The 23,501-nt window shown below is 43.5% G+C and overlaps 1 protein-coding gene across 1 annotated transcript in view; it reads right to left on the bottom strand.

Annotated features, from left to right (window-relative positions):
- The window catches only part of NKAIN3 (sodium/potassium transporting ATPase interacting 3), an 864,598-nt gene that overhangs the window by 373,588 nt on the left and 467,509 nt on the right, over positions 1-23,501 (bottom strand). Inside the window, exons 2-3 of the mRNA XM_077270570.1 lie at positions 12,562-12,699; positions 8,549-8,629 (exon numbers count right to left, since the gene is read on the bottom strand). Coding sequence (XP_077126685.1) covers positions 8,549-8,629; positions 12,562-12,699 — 219 coding nt within the window. The remainder of the gene's footprint in view (positions 1-8,548; positions 8,630-12,561; positions 12,700-23,501) is intronic.

Here is a 23,501-nt window from a genome sequence, read left to right as displayed (position 1 = left end):
ATGACAAACGTAGTATGAAAATAGGTTTAGCAAAATTGAGGTCCGCTTACTAGATAGCAGGAAGACAGAAAGGGCACTTTCATGGTCAGCTGAAAACCCTATCAAAATACCATCCTGAAATTACTTTAAGACTCTAGTATTAACTCATAACATCAGAGTGGCAATTTCAGATCACAAGAGCTTTCCAGACACAGAAACGAAACTACAGCTGTGAACTGGAACAAAATGCAAAAACAAACAAGGACTAAGTCCAACTTAGCTGGGAGTTGTCTAGCAGCAGGAACATGCACAGAAAGGCTTCTGATTACAATGTTGACCGGCATGGAAGTGACAGAGGAGCAAGGCTAAATAGCGACTCCCACATCCTGATGGAAACAGGTGAACAGAGAGGATGATGCACCCCAGTTCAATTCCACCAGTGGCCACCGGGGGAGCCCAAAATCCAATTTCACAACAGTACCCCCCCCTCAAGGAGGGGGCACCGAACCCTCACCAGAACCACCAGGGCGATCAGGATGAGCCCTATGAAAGGCACGGACCAAATCGGAGGCATGAACATCAGAGGCAGTCACCCAAGAATTATCCTCCTGACCGTATCCCTTCCATTTGACCAGATACTGGAGTTTCCGTCTGGAAACACGGGAGTCCAAGATTTTTTCCACAACGTACTCCAACTCGCCCTCAACCAACACCGGAGCAGGAGGCTCAACGGAAGGCACAACCGGTACCTCATACCTGCGCAATAATGACCGATGAAAAACATTATGAATAGAAAAAGATGCAGGGAGGTCCAAACGGAAGGACACAGGGTTAAGAATCTCCAATATCTTGTACGGGCCGATGAACCGAGGCTTAAACTTGGGAGAAGAAACCCTCATAGGGACAAAACGAGAAGACAACCACACCAAGTCCCCAACACAAAGCCGAGGACCAACCCGACGCCGGCGGTTGGCAAAAAGCTGAGTCTTCTCCTGGGACAACTTCAAATTGTCCACTACCTGCCCCCAAATCTGATGCAACCTTTCCACCACAGCATCCACTCCAGGACAATCCGAAGATTCCACCTGACCAGAAGAAAATCGAGGATGAAACCCCGAATTACAGAAAAAGGGAGACACCAAGGTGGCAGAACTGGCCCGATTATTGAGGGCAAACTCCGCTAAAGGCAAAAAAGCAACCCAATCATCCTGATCTGCAGACACAAAACACCTCAAATATGTCTCCAAGGTCTGATTCGTCCGCTCGGTCTGGCCATTAGTCTGAGGATGGAAAGCAGACGAAAAAGACAAATCTATGCCCATCCTAGCACAGAATGCTCGCCAAAATCTAGACACGAATTGGGTACCTCTGTCAGAAACGATATTCTCCGGAATACCATGCAAACGGACCACATTTTGAAAAAACAGAGGAACCAACTCGGAAGAAGAAGGCAACTTAGGCAGGGGAACCAAATGGACCATCTTAGAGAAACGATCACACACCACCCAGATGACAGACATCTTCTGAGAAACAGGAAGATCCGAAATAAAATTCATCGAGATGTGCGTCCAGGGCCTCTTCGGGATAGGCAAGGGCAACAACAATCCACTAGCCCGAGAACAACAAGGCTTGGCCCGAGCACAAACGTCACAAGACTGCACGAAGCCTCGCACATCTCGAGACAGGGAAGGCCACCAGAAGGACCTTGCCACCAAATCCCTGGTACCAAAGATTCCAGGATGACCTGCCAACGCAGAAGAATGAACCTCAGAAATGACTTTACTGGTCCAATCATCAGGAACAAACAGTCTACCAGGTGGGCAACGATCAGGTCTATCCGCCTGAAACTCCTGCAAGGCCCGCCGCAGGTCTGGAGAAACGGCAGACAATATCACTCCATCCTTAAGGATACCTGTAGGTTCAGAATTACCAGGGGAGTCAGGCTCAAAACTCCTAGAAAGGGCATCCGCCTTAACATTCTTAGAACCCGGCAGGTAGGACACCACAAAATTAAACCGAGAGAAAAACAACGACCAGCGCGCCTGTCTAGGATTCAGGCGTCTGGCGGACTCAAGATAAATTAGATTTTTGTGGTCAGTCAATACCACCACCTGATGTCTAGCCCCCTCAAGCCAATGACGCCACTCCTCAAAAGCCCACTTCATGGCCAAAAGCTCCCGATTCCCAACATCATAATTCCGCTCGGCGGGCGAAAATTTACACGAGAAAAAAGCACAAGGTCTCATCACGGAGCAATCGGAACTTCTCTGCGACAAAACCGCCCCAGCTCCGATTTCAGAAGCGTCGACCTCAACCTGAAAAGGAAGAGCAACATCAGGCTGACGCAACACAGGGGCGGAAGAAAAGCGGCGCTTAAGCTCCCGAAAGGCCTCCACAGCAGCAGGGGACCAATCAGCAACATCAGCACCCTTCTTAGTCAAATCAGTCAATGGTTTAACAACATCAGAAAAACCAGCAATAAATCGACGATAAAAGTTAGCAAAGCCCAAAAATTTCTGAAGACTCTTAAGAGAAGAGGGTTGCGTCCAATCACAAATAGCCTGAACCTTGACAGGATCCATCTCGATGGAAGAGGGGGAAAAAATATATCCCAAAAAGGAAATCTTTTGAACCCCAAAAACGCACTTAGAACCCTTCACACACAAGGAATTAGACCGCAAAACCTGAAAAACCCTCCTGACCTGCTGGACATGAGAGTCCCAGTCATCCGAAAAAATCAAAATATCATCCAGATACACAATCATAAATTTATCCAAATAATCACGGAAAATGTCATGCATAAAGGACTGAAAGACTGAAGGGGCATTTGAAAGACCAAAAGGCATCACCAAATACTCAAAGTGGCCCTCGGGCGTATTAAATGCGGTTTTCCACTCATCCCCCTGCTTAATTCGCACCAAATTATACGCCCCACGAAGATCTATCTTAGAGAACCACTTGGCCCCCTTTATGCGAGCAAACAAATCAGTCAGCAGTGGCAATGGATATTGATATTTAACCGTGATTTTATTCAAAAGCCGATAATCAATGCACGGCCTCAAAGAGCCATCTTTCTTAGCCACAAAGAAAAAACCGGCTCCTAAGGGAGATGACGAAGGACGAATATGTCCCTTTTCCAAGGACTCCTTTATATATTCTCGCATAGCAGCATGTTCAGGCACAGACAGATTAAATAAACGACCCTTAGGGTATTTACTACCCGGAATCAAATCTATGGCACAATCGCACTCCCGGTGCGGAGGTAATGAACCAAGCTTAGGTTCTTCAAAAACGTCACGATATTCAGTCAAGAATTCAGGAATCTCAGAGGGAATAGATGATAAAATGGAAACCACAGGTACGTCCCCATGCGTCCCCTTACATCCCCAGCTTAACACAGACATAGCTTTCCAGTCAAGGACTGGGTTATGAGATTGCAGCCATGGCAATCCAAGCACCAACACATCATGTAGGTTATACAGCACAAGAAAGCGAATAATCTCCTGGTGATCCGGATTAATCCGCATAGTTACTTGTGTCCAGTATTGTGGTTTATTGCTAGCCAATGGGGTGGAGTCAATCCCCTTCAGGGGTATAGGAGTTTCAAGAGGCTCCAAATCATACCCACAGCGTTTGGCAAAGGACCAATCCATAAGACTCAAAGCGGCACCAGAGTCGACATAGGCATCCGCGGTAATAGATGATAAAGAACAAATCAGGGTCACAGATAGAATAAACTTAGACTGTAAAGTGCCAATTGAAACAGACTTATCAAGCTTCTTAGTACGCTTAGAGCATGCTGATATAACATGAGTTGAATCACCGCAATAGAAGCACAACCCATTTTTTCGTCTAAAATTCTGCCGTTCACTTCTGGACAGAACTCTATCACATTGCATATTCTCTGGCGTCTTCTCAGTAGACACCGCCAAATGGTGCACAGGTTTGCGCTCCCGCAGACGCCTATCGATCTGGATAGCCATTGTCATGGACTCATTCAGACCCGCAGGCACAGGGAACCCCACCATAACATCCTTAATGGCATCAGAGAGACCCTCTCTGAAATTCGCCGCCAGGGCGCACTCATTCCACTGAGTAAGCACAGCCCATTTACGGAATTTCTGGCAGTATATTTCAGCTTCGTCTTGCCCCTGAGATAGGGACATCAAGGCCTTTTCCGCCTGAAGTTCTAACTGAGGTTCCTCATAAAGCAACCCCAAGGCCAGAAAAAACGCATCCACATTGAGCAACGCAGGATCCCCTGGAGCCAACGCAAAAGCCCAATCCTGAGGGTCGCCCCGGAGCAAAGAAATCACAATCCTGACCTGCTGAGCAGGATCTCCAGCAGAGCGAGATTTCAGGGACAAAAACAACTTGCAATTATTTTTGAAATTTTGAAAGCAAGATCTATTCCCCGAGAAAAATTCAGGCAAAGGAATTCTAGGTTCAGATATAGGAACATGAACAACAAAATCTTGTAAGTTTTGAACTTTCGTGGTGAGATTATTCAAACCTGCAGCTAAACTCTGAATATCCATGTTAAACAGGTGAACACAGAGCCATTCCAGGATTAGAAGGAGAGAGAGAGAGAAAGGCTGCAATATAGGCAGACTTGCAAGAGATTCAATTACAAGCACACTCAGAACTGAGAAAAAAAAAAAAAATAATAAAATCTTCAGCAGACTTCTCTTTTCTCTCCTTTCTCTGTCAATTAATTTAACCCTTTTAGGCCGGTCAAACTGTTATGGTTCTCAATGGCAAGAGAACATAGCCCAGCAAACATACGAACTAGCTCTTGGAAGGATGGAAACTAAACTGACCATGAACTAAACCTGCCGCACAACTAACAGTAGCCGGGTAGCGTAGCCTGCGTTTTATCCCTAGACGCCCAGCGCCGGCCGGAGGACTAACTAATCCTGGCAGAGGAAAATATAGTCCTGGCTCACCTCTAGAGAAATTTCCCCGAAAGGCAGACAGAGGCCCCCACAAATATTGGCGGTGATTTTAGATGAAATGACAAACGTAGTATGAAAATAGGTTTAGCAAAATTGAGGTCCGCTTACTAGATAGCAGGAAGACAGAAAGGGCACTTTCATGGTCAGCTGAAAACCCTATCAAAATACCATCCTGAAATTACTTTAAGACTCTAGTATTAACTCATAACATCAGAGTGGCAATTTCAGATCACAAGAGCTTTCCAGACACAGAAACGAAACTACAGCTGTGAACTGGAACAAAATGCAAAAACAAACAAGGACTAAGTCCAACTTAGCTGGGAGTTGTCTAGCAGCAGGAACATGCACAGAAAGGCTTCTGATTACAATGTTGACCGGCATGGAAGTGACAGAGGAGCAAGGCTAAATAGCGACTCCCACATCCTGATGGAAACAGGTGAACAGAGAGGATCATGCACCCCAGTTCAATTCCACCAGTGGCCACCGGGGGAGCCCAAAATCCAATTTCACAACACTCAACACATTTCATTATAATAAAGATCAGACCCACTGGACAGTAATCAATAAAATAGCTAACTCAGATACATCAAACAGGACTACTCATATAAACCTCCAAAAAGAAGGTAAGCAGGCAAGTGAAACCTCATCATCAATGTTAGATGTTGAGATTAGGTCTCCTGGATTGCATATGCACTGTTTTGTGAAAATGTTATGTAATCTAATCAGAACCAGATAATCTGATCTGATAATAAATAGTGATGAGCGAATATACTCGTTACTCGAGATTTCCCGAGCACGCTCGGGTGACCTACGAGTATTTTTTAGTGTTTGGAGATTTAGTTTTTATCGCCGCAGCTGAATGATTTACATCTGTTAGCCAGGCTGAGTATATGTGGGGGTTGCCTGGTTGCTAGGGAATCCCCACATGTACTTATGCTGGCTAACAGATGTAAATCATTCAGCTGCAGCAGTGAAAACTAAATTTCCGAGCACTAAAAAATACTCGGAGGACACCTGAGCATGCTCGAGAAATCTCGAGTAACGAGATGAGTTGGCTCATCACTAATAATAAACGCTGTTACAATACCATTGGTGTTAAAGGGTTTGTCCTACCCAGTGCAAATTTTCTGCAAGCACTACAGCTTGCAGAATCATGTAATAAAACCGCTGTGTAATATACACACTATTAGGATTTTACTCTGCTTTTGAACGTTCATCACGGGAACACTAGTTAGAGTTTTGCATACTTGAGCAAGTCATATTCTGACTAGTTTCTCATCTGCTTCTATCAATAGAACATTGATAGAAGTGGAGAAACAAATGAGAAACTAGTAGGCACGTAAGTACTAGTATGCAAAATGCTTTTCTGTGATCACGTGATGATCGCTCGAACCGATAACAGAGCCAAATTCTAACAGTGTGTATATTACACATTGTTAGGATTTGGTAAGCTGCAGTGCTTGCTGAAAATTTGCACTGCGATGAACATCCCATTTACATTGCAGAATTGCAATGATTGTTAACAGGTATGTCTGTTTTACAATAATTTGCCAAAAGACCTGATTTATTTTTTTTAAATCAGCCTTACTTATTCCATGTGCTCCACGGCCACCTCTCCAGCCACGTATTCTTTGCTGACATGGCTGCAGCAGTGACTTCTATTTACTGCAAATTACTGTTGTAGTCAATCACTGGGCTAAGTGGTCATTCTGAGGAAGATACCACAAGTCAGCTGATTCAGGTGATTAGCTGCAGGGGTTATGTGCTGTAGATGTAATGTCACTGCTGAAGTCATTTCAACAAAGACTGGCAGGCAGCAGAGGAGAGGCGCACTGGAGCAGCAGTAGGTAAATAAAGCTTATTTTGTTATATTCAAGACTTTGGGCAATTTTATTGTAAAACGGACAACACTTTTAATTTTTTTTTTCCTTTCCTTATTTCAAGAGCTATAACTTTTTTTTTTTCATCGACTTAGCCATAGAAGGGCTTGCTTTCTGCTGGCTTAGTTGTAGTTTTGAATTTCACCATTCACTTGATCTTATAATATACTGATAATGAGGACGTGACCGAAAATAATACTTGTAGTGTTTTGATTTTTTTTTTATGCATAGGACGTTTACTATATGTGTTAAATACTTTACTGTCTTGAACTCTTATGAATGTGGTTATATTAAATTTGCCTATTTTTCTTAATTTTGGTGTTTTCCAACTGAGAAAAGACTTTTGATTTAAACTTAGTTTTTTTTCTTTATTTCTTACATTTATTAAAAATATTTAAACAGGTCCTTAGGGGACTTGAACTTGCAATCATTATATCTGTACATTGAAATATGCTACAATCATCTATAAAGATAGTAGAAAGATGGAGCAAAAGAAGCCTCCAGTACGTAACCTGTGGTAACCTCATCGATTCCCTGTGGTTGCATCATACAGGGTGGGATGATGGATATTATTACTTACGTACAAGAAATCAAGCAAATGTTGCAGTCGGAGTTTGACAGTGGTATGTGGGTGGTTAAACATTAGCGAAAGGCAGGTGTTGGCTGTATAATATGGTTGTCCGGCTTCACTTCATACTTATAGATCACTTCCTGGATGGGGTTATGGTTAGCATTCCTACCATCTCTCTCTTAAATTGTATCTGTCATTTTCTTTCAGATATGTTGGTAAAAGCAATAGCATTATCAATTTTTCAAGAATAGAAAATCAAAACAAGGAATTTTCTCAAAAACATTATAATTAAGGTATAGCAAATGTTGGGAGTACAAAATAACATATAGAAGACACATACCAGTAGGTGATGTCTCAGCTCTGCCGACTATTTGGTATAAATTTTACAAAAATGTTACCAAAATATATTTGTATTGGGTATATCTAAAGACTCATATTTCCAAAACAATACAGTTGAAAATCAATATATGCCTCATTTCTGTATTCTATATAAAGGAATGGTCTCACACAAATTACAGGCATCCAACACATCTTAGTGTTTCCACAGGAATGAGAGCATTGTATTTGCCTAATATCATCTTTTCATGGACCAGGAGGCCATAGTGTCCACCTCAAAGACTACCTCCCTTTTATATACAGTACATAAATGAGGTATATATTGATTATCAACTGTATTGTTTTGGAAACACGAGTCTTCACGTATGTTGGTAACTCTGAAGATGTCAAAGACGTTGGAAAGAAAAATGTCAAAATTTCAAGGGTTATTCAGCCTTAAAAAATTAATAAATGAGCTTCCGCTCAATCCATTAGGCAAATGTAATCTAAGTGACTGGCAGTGTGGTGATAAGGACAAAGTTTCATGAATATTGACTATTAAATCACTGGTTTGAATAAACAGATGTCCATCTTGCCCATCCACAGCCTTTTTACCAATCAGGTCCAGGTGTTTAGGTCACTTTCTGTCTTTTCTGAGTGATAAAGGATTTATTCTCTTACTTAAAGAATCATCCCTGATGTTTCCAACTATATACAGTACAATCTCAACACCTTTTCATTCCAGTGACAGGTGTGCTTTTTAATATTGGTAATGTCCAATTCCTTCCATGATCACATGGAACAAAATGCATTGAATATTTCTCATTTTAATAGTAGCTTCCTCTTACCTTAGAGAGTCCTCCTACTTCCAAATAGAAACAGATGACAAACACATTCCACGCCACCCAAAAGGCTGTCCAGACTGTGTACTGAAGAGAAAAAAATATCTATAATCATGATCTTAAAAAGTTACTAGCAAGAAGAGACTTTTTCACTTAATTGGAGTCATTGGAGGTTTAGCAGATTATTATTATTATTATTATTTATTATTATAGCGCCATTTATTCCATGGCACTTTACATGTGAGGAGGGGTATACATAATAAAAACAGGTACAATAATCTTGAACAATACAAGTCACAACTGGTACAGGAGGAGAGAGGACCCTGCCCGCGAGGGCTCACAATCTACAAGGATACAAGTCAGGATACAGTAGGTGAGGATAGAGCTGGTCGTGCAGTGGTTTGGTCGATCGGTGGTTACTGCAGGTTGTAGGCTTGCCGGAAGAGGTAGGTCTTCAGGTTCTTTTTGAAGGTTTCGATGGTAGGTGAGAGTCTGATATGTTGTGGTAGAGAGTTCCAGAAAAGGGATGATGTGCGAGAGAAATCTTGTATGCGATTGTGGGAAGAGGAGATAACAGGGGAGTAGAGAAGGAGATCTTGTGAGGATTGGAGGTTGCATGGAGGAAAGTACTGGGAGACAAGGTCACAGATGTATGGAGGAGACAGGTTGTGGATGGCTTTGTATGTCATGGTTAGGCTTTTGTACAGGAGTCTCTGGGTAATGTGGAGCCAGTGAAGGGATTGACAGAGGGGAGAGGCCAGGGAATAGCGGGGGGACAGGTGGATTAGTCGGGCAGCAGAGTTTAGAATAGACTGAAGGGGTGTGAGAGTGTTAGAGGGGAGGCCACAGAGCAGGAGGTTATAGTAGTCGAGGCGGGAGATGATGAGGGCATGGACTAGGATTTTTGCAGATTCTTGGTTTAGGAATGTATGGATCCGTGAAATATTTTTGAGTTGAAGGCGGCAGGAAGTGGAAAGGACTTGGATATGCGGTTTGAAGGAGAGATCAGTGTCAAGGATTACCCCGAGACAGCGAGCTTGTGGGACTTGGGAGAGTGGGCAGCCATTTACTGTAATGGATAGGTTCATTGGGGGGGTCGCGTGAGATGGGGGGAAGACAATGAATTCTGTTTTGTCCATGTTAAGTTTTAGAGATCTAGCGGAGAAGAAGGATGAAATCGCGGATAGACATTGAGGGATTCTGGTTAGCAGGGTGGTGATATCTGGTCCAGAGATGTAGATCTGTGTCTCATCAGCATAAAGATGATACTGAAAACCGTGAGATTCTATGAGCTATCCCAGGCCAAAAGTGTAAATGGAGAAGAGCAGGGGCCCTAGAACTGAACCTTGCAAGACTCCAACAGATAGGGGGCGAGGTGAGGAAGTGGTGTGTGAATGGGAAACGCTGAATGTTCGGTCAGTTAGGTATGACAAGATCCAGGATAGGGCCAAGTCTGTGACACCAAGGGATGAGAGGGTCTGTAGTAATAGGGAATGGTCCACTGTGTCAAAGGCAGAGGACAGGTCCAGGAGGAGGAGGATAGAGTAGTCTTGCTTGCTCTTGGCGGTTAATAAGTCATTGATGACCTTAGTTAGGGCAGTTTCAGTGGAGTGGTGTGACCGGAAGCCTGATTGTAAGCGCTCAAAGAGGGAGCAGGAAGATAGATGGGAGATGGACGTATTGTTCCAGTAGTTTTGAGGCACAGACGAGAAGTGATATAGGGCGATAGCTAGATACAGAGGATGGGTCACGAGAGGGCTTTTTGAGGATAGGTGTGATTGAGTCATGTTTAAAGCTTGAGGGGAAAACACCAGTTGTTAGTGATAGGTTGAAGAGATGGGTTAGAGTTGGGATGAAGACTGCAGATGCTGTCTGTCAATAGAGAATGTGAATGCGAACATCCCAATGTAAGAGCAAAGAGTGAATCATACATAAAAATGACATCAGTGACAATGAGTACAGCTATTTTATAATTCTATCTAGTGGCAACCATCTTGGAATTTCATTTTTTGGTGGACTTTCCACTTTTGTGATGGATAATTATCACACACACCAAAATGGTTATTGGTTGTAGGGTATTTGTCCATGCCAAAAGATATATATTTGGATGTAGTCTAGAAAGACATTTCCCATTACTGAGTTATAATGAGTCTAACACAGCTTCTTACTTTTAAAAATAACAAATTAGTTGTGAAAATAATAATTTAGGATGAATATGAGGAAATCTGCCAGAATTCGAATTCAGTAAATTCACTTGAATTCGGCCAGGATATTTGGTCAGCTTTATGTAATGGATATTGAATTGCCAGTAAAAGATGTTTATTATGCTTTCAGCTACCAGAGGAAAATAATGGGTAAGAAACTAATAAGTAATAAAAAAAAACATTATACTCACCTTGCACCTCATACGTCCTGGTGCTGCAGCTCACCGCTCAGTTCTGTGCTATCTTGATATTTCCTTTTGGCAGCATTCTTTACTTCTGTCTTCATGCCTCAATACCTCTGGTGCTAACTAGGCCTCAGGCAAACTTATGATGTCACTTGAGGGATGGTCAATCAGGAATTAGTGTGAAAACTGCAGCCATAAGGTGGGAGTACAGAACCAGGCCATGAGCTGCAGCACCAGGACAATAGAATGCCAAAGTTAGTATATAATTTTAACCCCTTCCAGCAGCCAGATTGTTTGCTTCAAGCAAATCAACTCTAAAAAATTTGAAATTTGATTTTGAATCAAATTTGATTTGCCTCAAAGGAATTCATTCATCTCTAGTTATTATTATTTTATTATTATTTATTATTATTGCGCCATTTATTCTATGGCACATCTCATGTGAAAAGGGGTATACATAAAAAAACAGGTACAATAATCTTTGAACAATATAAGTCACTGACTGGTACAAGTGGAGAGAGGACCCTGCCCGCGAGAGCTCACAGTCTACAAGAAACGGGTGAGGATACAGTAGGTGAGGGTAGAGCTGGTCGTGCAGTGGTATGGTGGAATGAAGGTTACTGCAGGTTGTACACTTGTTGGAAGAGGTGGGTCTTCAGGTTCCTTTTGAAGATTTACACAGTAGGCAAGAGTCTGATATGTTGGGGTAGAAAGTTTCAAAGTAGAGGGGATGCATGGGAAAAATCTTGTGAGAAGAGGAGATAAGAGGGGAGTAGAGAATGAGATCTTGTGAAGATGGGAGGTTGCAAGAAGGTAAGTATCGGGAGACTAGGTCACAGATGTATGAAGGAGACAGGTTGTGAATGGCTCTGTAAGTCATGGTTATGGTTTTGAACTGGAGTCTCTGGGCAATGGGGAGCCAGTGGAGGAATTGACAGAGGGAAGAGGCCGGGGAATAGCGGGGGGACAGGTGGATTAGTTGGGCAGCAGAGTTTAGGATAGATTGGAGTGGTGGGAGAGTGTTAGAGGGGAGGCCACAAAGCAGGAGGTTGTAGTAGTCGAGGCAGGAGATGATAACGGCATGCACAAGTGTTTTTGCAGATTCCTGATTAAGGAAGATTAAGGAATGTGCGGATTCAGGAAATATTTTTGAGTTGTGTCAGCAGGAAGTGGAGAGGACTTGGATATGAGGTTTGAAGAAGAGATAAAAGTCAAGGGTTACCCCGAGGCAGCGAGATTGCAGGACTAGGGAGAGTGAGCAGCCATTGACTTTGATGAATAGGTCTGCTGGGGGAGTCGAGTGAGATGGGGAAAGATGATGAATCCTTTTATATCTATGTTTAGAAATCTAGCAGAGAAGAACATTGAACATCCTTAATTGGTTCTGTGTTGAAATGTAATCTCAGGGAGAATAGTAACATAGACAGGACTTTCAAACTTCTACTTTATCTACAATAAAATGGTGATATCTGTCCCTCACTTAGTCAGAATTAAAAATATTAATAGATTAAAAAAACATAACCCTATAAAATAAGAAAAACAATACAATTATGTAAAATACTTCTTTTTAACAATTTTTTTTTCTTTATTTTGGTATATAGAATAGTAAAAAAAAATGTTTGAAACTTACCACTACTATGTATCTCGGTCTGTACTGTATAGTGCCAAACAATCCCAATATAACAACTATTATATGAAGAAAATTTGCAAGGATTGGTGCCCACTGGTATCCAAGAAAGTCAAATATTTGCCTTTCCAATGCTGCCAACTGTAAAAAAAAAAAGGGAATCATGAAAAATGAGAAATTAAGGAAAGCTAAGTGAAATATTTATTTTGGTTACTCATAGTCATGTGATATAAAAAGGAGTTCATATCATACAGGTGATACATGGAACACAATAATAAAATCATATGTATTGAGCGCCGCATAGTGGTGGCTGCTGACAGTACAAAACTGTTAAATGGTGGTGATTAACTTTAAAGGTAACCTGTCACCCGGTTTTTCCCATATGGTAAGGCCTGTAAGCCCTAATATACAGCATTCTGTGAAGAAAGAATCTGGCACTCATTGAGTTGCAGAAAAATAATATCAGATATGATTTTCTTTGAATAGGCACTGAATCTGTCTGAAGAAGGACCTTTGGACCGAAACGTCACTGTTTTTGGATTGCTTTGCTAAAAATCCAATATTATTTTTCTACAACTCAATGAGTGCCGGATTCTTTCTTCATTGAGTATATGGAGTGGTATCCTATCCTGGCACTGTACTTTTGTACAGAGTGACTTATATTCTATCTATTTATACAGCATTCAACAATGCTGTATATATGCTTCCAATCTGGCCATTAAGACAAGTAAAAGACCTTTTACTAAACTCGTCTACAGGGCGGTCTGGTCCAGTGGACATTACTGGTTTTGATCTAGTGCCTCTTCTTTCGAACACCATCCTCCTTCCCTGTTTCATGTGGATGACGTGTCATAATTCATCCGCACAGTGTCCAGCATTGCGCTCCTGGGCAGGTGTACTTCTCCCTGCCCTGTAGAGGGCAGAGCAAACTACTGCAGGGCGCATGAGCAGGAAAACTCAAAGAGCGTTGGCGAACGAGCACTGCAGTACTTTACTCTGCCCTCGACAGAGCAGAGTGAAGTAGGCCTACGCAGGAGCGCGATGCTGGACATTGTGTGGATGACGTAGAATGCATGATCCACACGCAGAAGAGAAGGATGAATGAGTATAATAAAAGGTATTTTTCCTGTCTTGCAGGCAGGATTGGGGGCATATACACAGCATATTGGAATGTTGTATATGAGGGCTTACATGTGCTGACCTTACAGCATATGGGAAAAAACCTGTTGACAGGTCCCTTTAAAGACATGTTGATGAAATAAATATTCAGGTCAAAGAAATTTTTCAGCAAATGTATTATTACCACCAGCTATTAAGAAAGAATAAACCAGCAGACAAGGTAATGATTGTACATGTACAGTATGGATAAAAAAATTACAAAATAAAGGGGGCAGTTATATAGTTCAAAAATATAAATCTTTATTAATAATATAATCAGAATTAAGACAACAAGGGGATGAATGTAACTGTAAACAATGTTTCTGTTTATTTTCACATTCACTCCTATAATCCTTCACTTTCTGATAACTCCCCTAATCCCTACAACAAGTAAGGAACTGTTCATCTCTTCTTTCAATCCTCCCCATCCATCTCACCTCCTCCGCAGAACTGTTCCTCGAGATACAATCCTCTGTCTCCAAGCACAAACAGCCACCTAATGCCCTCTCCTGCTCCCACCCGCTAACACTTTCTCTGCTCCTTCTCACTGCTGATGATATCTCTCCAAATCCTAGTCCTCCTCACCACATCCCCACAGTCAGTTCTACCTCCCATCCACGCTCTATCACAAATTTCCGTAACCTCTCTAACCTTATACCCATTTGCCCGGCCCCAACTTCCCCAGTCCCACTAACAGGAGCTCTATGGAACGCTCGCTGTCTGCAACAAGCTTTCCTACATCCATGATCTTTTTATTACTAACAAACTTTCCTTCCTCGCCATCACCAAAACCTAGCTCACCCCTTCTGACACAGCCTCTTCTGCTGCACTTTCGTATGGTGGCTTCCACCTTTCTCACACACATCGCCCCAGCAGCAAGCATGGCAGAGGAGTTGGTTTTCTTCTGTCAGATAACTGTTCCTTCACCCACACCCCACTGCCACCCTCTGTTACCCTCCCTTCCTTTGAGGTGCACTCTGTGCACATCTACTCCCCCTCCAGCCTCCAACTGGCTGTCATTTACCGCCCCCTAGGGCCAGCCACCACCTTCTTTGACCACTTCACCTCCTGGCTACTTAATTTCCTTTCTGCAGACATCCCAACTATCATCATGGGTGATTTCAACATACCCATTGACACTTCCCTCTCAGCTGCCACTAAACTTCTATCTCTCAGTTCCTCCTTCAGCCTCACTCAATGGTCTTCTGCAGCCACTCACAAATATGGTCACACACTGGACCTCATCTTTACCCGCTTCTGCTCCCTATCTAACCTCTCTAACTCACCTTTTCCTCTTTATGACCACAATCTACTCACATTCTCTTCCCTCTCCACTTCTTGCCTACAAACCTCACTCCACAAACTTGCACACCCTCGCAGAAATCTTAAACACCTTGATCTACACCCACTCTCTGAATCTCTCCTCCCTCTCACAGACATAAGTTTCCTACACAATGCGGATGACGCTGCCGCTCTATATAACACCACAATAGCTGTAGCTTTGGAATCTATTGCCCCTCTCCCACATACCAAAGCTCGCAAAACCAACAGACAGCCCTGGCACACCAGCCTGACCAAAGAACTGAGGCGAGCTTCCAGGGCTGCTGAGCGGAGATGGAAAAGATCCCACTCCAACCAGCACTTCATCGCATTCAAACAGTCCCTCACTACTTTCAAGACCACACTCACCACAGCAAAACAAACCTACTTCTCATCTCTCATATCCTCCCTGTCTCACAACCCTAAACAGTTATTCAACACCTTCAATTCTCTCCTCCGTCTCCCAGCACCTCCTCCCTCCCCACTCATCTCAGCTGAAGACTTTGACTCATTTTTCAAGCAAAAGATTGAGAGCATCAGAGACAGTTTTAGTTGACAACCCCCAGAGTCTTTCCTCCCAACTTCCCAGCCCTCCACCTCCAAAACCAACTTCTCCACCATTACAGAATATCGACTCTCCACTCTACTCTCAAGATCGCATCTCACCACATATGCACTTGACCCGATCCCTTCCAACTTCATCCCAAACCTCGCCACAGTATTCATCCCAACCCTAAACTTCAACCTATCACTAACAACTGGTGTTTTCCCCTCAAGCTTTAAACATGCCTCAATCACACCTCAAAAATCAAAAATCCCTGTCTTGACCCATCCTCTGTATCTAGCTATCGCCCTATATCACTTCTCCCCTATGCCTCAAAACTACTGGAACAATAAGTCTATCTTGAACTGTCCACCCATCTATCTTCCTTCTCCCTCTTTGACCGCTTACAATCAGGCTTCCGGTCACACCACTCCACTGAAACTGCTGCAACTAAGGTCACTAATGACCTATTAACCACCAAGAGCAAGTGACACTACTCTGTCCTCCTCCTCCTGGACCTGTCATCTGCCTTTGTTACAATGGACCATTCCCTGTTGCTGCGGACCCTCTCATCCCTTGGCATCACAAACTTGGCCCTATCCTGGATCTCGTCATACCTAACTGACCAGACATTCAGCGTCTCCCACTCACAAATCACCTCCTCACCTCGCCCCATATCTGTCGGAGTCCCAAAAGGTTCAGTTCTAGGGCCCCTGCTCTTCTCCATTTACGCTTGTGGCTTTGGACAGCTCATAGAATCTCATGGTTTTCAGTATCATCTCTATGTTGATGACACACAGATCTTCATCTCTGGACCAGATATCACCACCCTACTAACCAGAATCCCTCAATGTTTATCCGCTATTTCATCCTTCTTCTCTGCTACATTTCTAAAACTTAACATGGACAAAACAGAATTCATCGCCTTTCCCCCATCTCACGCGACCGCCCCAACAAACCTATCCATTACAGTAAACGGCTGCCCACTCTCCCCAGTCCCACAAGCTCGCTGTCTCGGGGTAATCCTTGACACTGGTCTCTCCTTCAAACCACATAGCCAAGCCCTTTCCACTTCCTGCCGCCTTCAACTCAAAAATATTTCACAGATCCATACATTCCTAAACCAAGAATCTGCAAAAACCTCTATGCCCTCATCATTTCCAGCTTCGACTACTGTAACCTCCTGCTCTGTGGCCTCCCCTCTAACACTCTCGGACCCCTCCAATCTATTCTAAACTCAGCTGCCCGACTAATCCACCTGTCCCCCCGCTATTCCCCAGCCTCTCCCCTCTGTCAATCCCTTCACTGGCTCCCCATTACCCAGAGACTCCAGTACAAAACCCTAACCATGACATACAAAGCCATCCACAACTTTTCTTCTCCATACATCTGTGACCTTGTCTCCCAATACTTTCCTGCACGCAACCTCCGATCCACACAAGATCTCCTTCTCTACTCCCCTCTTATCTCCTCTTCCCACAATCGCATACAAGATTTCTCTCGTGCATCACCCCTACTCTGGAATTCTCTACCACAACACATCAGATTCTCACCTACCATCGAAACTTTCAAAAAGAAGCTGAAGACCCACCTCTTCTGACAAGCCTATAACCTGCAGTAACCACCAATCAACCAAACCACTGCATGACCAGCTCTATCCTCACCTATTGTATCCTCACCCATCCCTTGTAGATTGTAAGCCCTCGCGGGCAGGGTCCTCTCTCTTCCTGTACCAGTTGTGACTTGTATTGTTCAAGATTACTGTACTTTTTTTTATTATGTATACCCCTCTTCACATGTAAAGAGCCATGGAATAAATGGCGCTATAATAATAAATAATAATAATAATAATGTGCAAACAAAACCAGCATCTACGCAAAGAGCGGGTAGGATCACATACTGTGTATTAGAGTTGAAAGGAATACACGAGTCTCATAAGGGACACATTATTTATTAGATATTCATATATATATATACAGAAAAGTATCCAGACATGCACATTACCTCACAGTATGTAATCGCAGGATAGCAGGAGATCCCCAGCCCACCCCGACGCATGTTTCGGAGGTAACGCCTTCCTCAGGGGTCACATATATATTTATAAGATATAAGATATATATATATATATATTTATTTGTTTATGTACTGTATGGAGGTATCAGCTTCATCTGATATGAGAGCTATTTGTACTGAGTAAGGCCGGGGTCGCACTTGCGAGTGCAATGCGAGAAACTCACACGAGTCTCTCGCATCAATACCCAGCACTGCCGCCGGTACTCAGGACCGGAGCGTTCAGCTGCATAGAAATGCATGCAGCCACAGACTCCGGTCCCGAGCGTCGGAAGCAGTGCTGGGTATTGATGCTAGAGACCCGTGCGAGTTTCTCGCATTGCACTCGCAAGTGTGACCCCGGCCTAACTCTTTAGTTTGACACACAAACCCCTTTAACAGTTTACTAAGAGAAATCTTTTGGAAAGACCACTCTATTCTCAAAGGCTTTAGATATATTTTTCTTGTGTATCAGCATTGAATCACTTGGAATTTAATTAGGCTCTTTACCACTGATAAAAACACTATTAGTGTGATCTGGGTTCATTACAGCAGTCATTAAACACAAAATAATTTAACGGCATAAATATTCACCTCTGTCCCTATGACAGACCTATGCTGTAAATCATGACAGGAACAGCCAATTAGTCTGAGAGGTCACGCAGTTAGTCAAACAGCGTTTTAAGTCATTGCGGTATAAATACCACTTAGTAAGATGTAGAAAGTGATATTTAGTTTTAGACTCAAAATTACACCATGAACTCCAAAGAATACTCCAAATAATCCCAAAATATAACTGAAATGTACCAGTCAGGAGATGGAAACAATTTTTAAAATCAGTTAAAAAAGTTTTCTCATCTTTCCATTTGCCATCACTTTCGATCAGTAAGGTCCAGTGTCTGGGATTCCCACCAATCTTGAGAATGATGGGAAAGTAGTACTGTCTTAGCACCAAATAACTGTAACACAAGGAGAATATGGCACACCAGTAGACCTTTCTCAAGCACCATCAGGGTGGACACTGTGCAGGACTTTTGTCAAGGTCCCACTTGCTCTTTGTCAGGAATATCTGAATATTCACATGTACCTTTACATGCATATTCACAATACACATACAAATGTATGCACTATATACATATCACACTACACATGCATATACATAGTACAAACAAGCACATAATTATATGCAAAATATGCACATATACTGTACACATCACATTTTTATGATGCACTTGTTTAGATGACCAGATTATTTTTTATTCAATCACTTATTGTTGTATAATTTCACTATACAAGGTATTCTTTTTTGTGAGATGAGTTGTAGGTTTTTTAGGTGCCATTTTGCAAAACACATCTGTAAGCTTCAGATTTTGTGTTAACTTTTTAGGGGTTTAATGGACAAAATAACGATCACAACATTTGTTTCTATCATTTACCCATCACCATAAAGGGATACCAACTATGTCTATATTATTTGCTGATTTTTGACACTTATTTTGAAAAGTGTTTTTAAAAACTTGATTATTGTTTTTCATTATTTTGTAGTAATTTTATAGAAAAAAACATGACTTTTATATTACCCTTAATATACAGGTATATAGAGATGTACTGCTATATTAAAAATATGTCTGTAATTAAGAATACTATTTAGGTCTTTAGGCAGAGAAAATTAATCTATACATAACAGTGCAGTTCACTGATATATTTTCTGCTTGCAATGGTAGAGGTTGTTGGTTTGAATCCTGGGAAAAACAAATCTTCAAGAAAAACATTTACTGAAATACATATATAGACAATGTTCTGAATTAAAAGAGAGATCTAGAGTGTAGATCACAAAATGATCACTAGGTGCTTGCAGTGTGATTGGGCTCCCCTGTCCAACAGATCCCTGTGCACATGGAGGTATGTATGAGAACGATGTAATTTAACAAGAATGGCAGTACTGAGACTTATGACAACCCTGAACGTGTTCAATGCTTCCATATCAGGACTTAGAGTTCCCAATATGAATTTATCTTTTTTTCCTGGACAACTTATCAACAAAAACAAGGGGCAGGTATCATTTATATGGACACCATAATAAACGATAAAGGTTGTTTTTTTATACAGACCATGTTGGAATTTATGGATAGTTAGCATGTTTGCAAAGAGACTGTGCAATGTTCCCCAGGTGCTTCACTGGCCACAGTGCTCTGTAAGAGTGTAAGGGATCATTCAGACCAGGATAGCATACAGCCATGTGCTGTTCAACTCTAAAACAAATAGCAAACAGACAGCACATAGACCAATACAAGAGACCTGTGGTCTCTGTGAAAAAAATCACTTTGATCCATTTTTTTAATCAGACTCATCCATCAAACTCAATGGGTGTGTTAAAAATGGGTGTCACGTGGAGACATCCATTTTCCATTTATTTTTACACATCTATTGTAATTTTGATGCTGGCCATTTCCTTGTGAACCTCCCTGAGATGGTTCTACTCCTTCATTGGAGTCCAACTGTGTTTAACTAAACTGATAGGACTTGATTTAGAAAGGAACACACCTGTCTATATAAGACCTCACAGCTCACAGTGCATGTCAGACCAAATGAGAATAATGAGGTCAAAGGAAATGACCAATGAGCTCAGAGACAGAATTGTGGGAAGGCACAGATCGGGCCAAGGTTACAAAAGAACTTCTATAGTGCTCAAGGTTCCTAAGAGCACAGTGACTTCCATAATCCTTAAATGGAAGTGTAGCGCCCCCACTGCCGCAGGGCCGAGGGGTACCCGGTACCGGGCCTCTGAGTCTCTGCTCTGGGGTTGTCACGGCGGCTAGGCCTCGGTCCGTGACCCTGCCGTGGGGCGCTCAGTGGAAAATAGACGGATGTCGATATGAATGATGGTGGTGACACTGTGGTGGTGCAGTGCAGTAATTAACGAAGACACCAGGTTGCAGTCTCTTTACCTCTTTACTGAAGATCTCTGAGTCCTCAGTCCGGAATACGGTTCACCAGGCTGCACAAGTCCGACCGATCCAATGGCACCTCCAGAGTTCTCTTCACAGGTGGAAATCGGTGCCTGCCTTCTAGCGCTATGTGTTGTGGTCCTTCCCTGCTGTGCTTACGGAAAGTCCCCCACAACTGTTGTGTCTGTTTCTTAAGTTCCCTCACAACTCGATTAGATGATGTTCTGCTAATCCTCCGTCCCTCCCTGATGTTCTGGTTGGGACGGCACCCGTTTGACGGGTAGGCTCGGAGCTCTTCCGGGACCCTAGAGTCGCTCCTCTCCACAAGTTGCCCCCCAAGACTGCATAGGTGATATATGTTAGACAGCCCGCCTTAGACTGACTGCCCTGCCGCTGTTTGGAGTATTGCTTGAAGCTGAATGTTATGATACTCCCTCGGCGTTTCCGGCCACCGGTCGTGCGCCTCAGTAGGATGTTGCTTCGGTCTTACAGCACGACTCCTACTGGTATTTCTCCTTTGCGTGATCTCGTTTCTCACTCAGCACAATCTATCTCGCTTCTAATCCTTCCTTGGGTACCGCCGCTACCCGGAGCAGGCACGGTCCCGTTACGTTCTTTCTTGTTGCCAAGCCTCCATCAGGATCCCACCCCTGACAGAGACCCTACTGTATCTTCCCCCACAACACCCTCTGCCACAAGGTGTTGCCTGGTTCCAACCCAGTCAGCTTTCTGATCTAACTTCCTGCCTGACCCCCAGTTTACCCACTATGGTGGGGAGTGGCCTAGTGAATAGAACCCTTAGCTCCCCCCGGAGGCCTGGCTGTGAAATGTATTGGTGTCTGTGATACCTGATCCGACGAACTCCTTCAGTGCCATCAGACGCACCGTAGCTCCCCATAGTGGCGGAGCCACAGTACTGCAACGACCAGGACTCTGGGGCGCTGCACTCCCCCCTGGTTAAACACAGTACTCCGGGACTGGGAAGAAAACAACAATACAAATTAGCAAAAAGACATACAGTTTTGTTGAGTGCAATAACAATAAGTATACTTGAACAAGCTTCCCTTTATGGGAGGTAAGGACACTTGAACGTTACAAACATGGTTAAATATCATAGCAACATGCTATAAATAACTCTTCTTACCCAACCGGGTATTCTACTAAGTGCAAAATTGTTGAACAATAATTTAACATTGCCTTTAAGGACATACACTCTAAATCCACTAAAGACCTTCCTATAATCACATTATAAGGTAATTTAACTTTTTCCATTCTCCTTTAAATCTGCAGGACCGCCTGTCCTAACGGCACCAGACCTACTGCCTCTCCTTTCTATGCAGGACCGCCCCGTTCAGCCCGGGCCTACTGCCTTTTCAACTACTATACACAGTATAGAACATAACATTACTTTCAGTTTAAGAGCACTGAGCCATCTCTACATGACTCCTTTGAGGACTCAGGGTTTACCTTCTATCCTAACTACCTATCAACATTATCAGAACCTTCTCTACTAAACATTAAGCCTTCTCATTGTCTTTTATTTTTTTCTTTTCAGGGAACATCATCAGTATTTCTTCACAATTAACTAGTCAAATACATATAACTTACTCACATAAACATTATCATCACTTTCTTTGGTCAAGACATTATTGCTTCCAATCTTAAAGCAATATCACGGTTTAAGCGCAACAAATGAACATCCCCTTTAAGAGAGGACCAAGTCTCTATGAAGTAGCGTGTCTTCTCAAGCTACCAGTCCATACTCAGCAAAGGTTCCAGTGTGGTATCTTCACAAAGAGTCCTTCTTTAAGTAAAACCAGTAGGGAGCACCTCTAATAAGGTGCAAACTATTTACAAAAAGTTTGTATCATGCACTGTTAATGATTCCAGCAGTTCTTTCAGTAATGAATAAACAGGAAACAAAACAAAAAGCAGAAGAAGGGATCCCGGGTAAACAAAGGGATCCCTTTAAGAATAACCCAGGTCGGGTTTAAAGTAGCAAAAAGCAAGGAAACAAACAGTTAACTATGTACAGTTTCAGGTTTCCGAGGTTTAGTTGGACGGCTTCCAGGGCTGCACCTGGCACTTAACCCCTCTTGGCCCGGCAAGGGTGAAGTCCAGGGTTGCACCCAGTGCTGGACAAACGCCGTTAATCGGTCTTTCATGTACGGTTAGGTCATGCACAGCGATGGAGGTCTGCGCAGCTTGAGTAGGGGCATTTGCTGCAGCAGAGGTAGCGGCTGCTGCAAGATCAGTCACTGGAACGGAGTCAGCAGCTGTGGCACTAGCGGTCGCGGGAGTGGTGTCAGTCATCAGGGCAGGGTCGTCCTTCATACCTGCTTCAGATGCGGTCCCTCCGGTGCCGGTCTGCTCTGCCTCTGCTGGGGTCTGGAATGCTGGCTGCAGGGCCTCGTGCTGCGACGTTGTCATCTCTGCTCGCAGCATCTCGCTTTCCGGCAGGGCCTTGCTTTCTGGCTTCGGAGCTCTGGAACTTCTTTCTTGCTCCGGACCAGACGAGGCTGCCGACAGATGTCTGGTGAGGCTCCAGATGATGGTCTTCTTCCACCCGGCCTCAGTGCTCAGCTGCGTCTGCGGACGTTGGTGGATCAACTCGTCCGCTCCGGTCTGCAGGAGGTCAGCGTCAACTATGGAGGTCTGGCTGCGGTGCCTCTCCGGGTAGCTGGGGGAGTCCTCGGCTCCGACCCCACGCTCCGGCTCTGGGTGGCTGGCCATGGCGTCCTCCATGTCGCTGAATTCTTCTTCCTGGTCCTTTTCCCGCTCTCTCCTTCGTGGGCGGTTTCGTTTTCTCTGTCTCTGCCCACCATTGAGGATCAGGAGGCGGATCTCGGCTGCTGACGGACACGTCCTCAAGGGGCCGGAATGTTTAGACTGGGCGGCCATTGTCTTTCGCGCTCTTCAGCTTG

Source organism: Ranitomeya variabilis, chromosome 6, assembly GCF_051348905.1.
Source record: "Ranitomeya variabilis isolate aRanVar5 chromosome 6, aRanVar5.hap1, whole genome shotgun sequence".
In the NCBI taxonomy this organism is placed as follows: domain Eukaryota; kingdom Metazoa; phylum Chordata; class Amphibia; order Anura; family Dendrobatidae; genus Ranitomeya; species Ranitomeya variabilis.
This window is presented reverse-complemented; position numbering and strand designations above follow the sequence as displayed.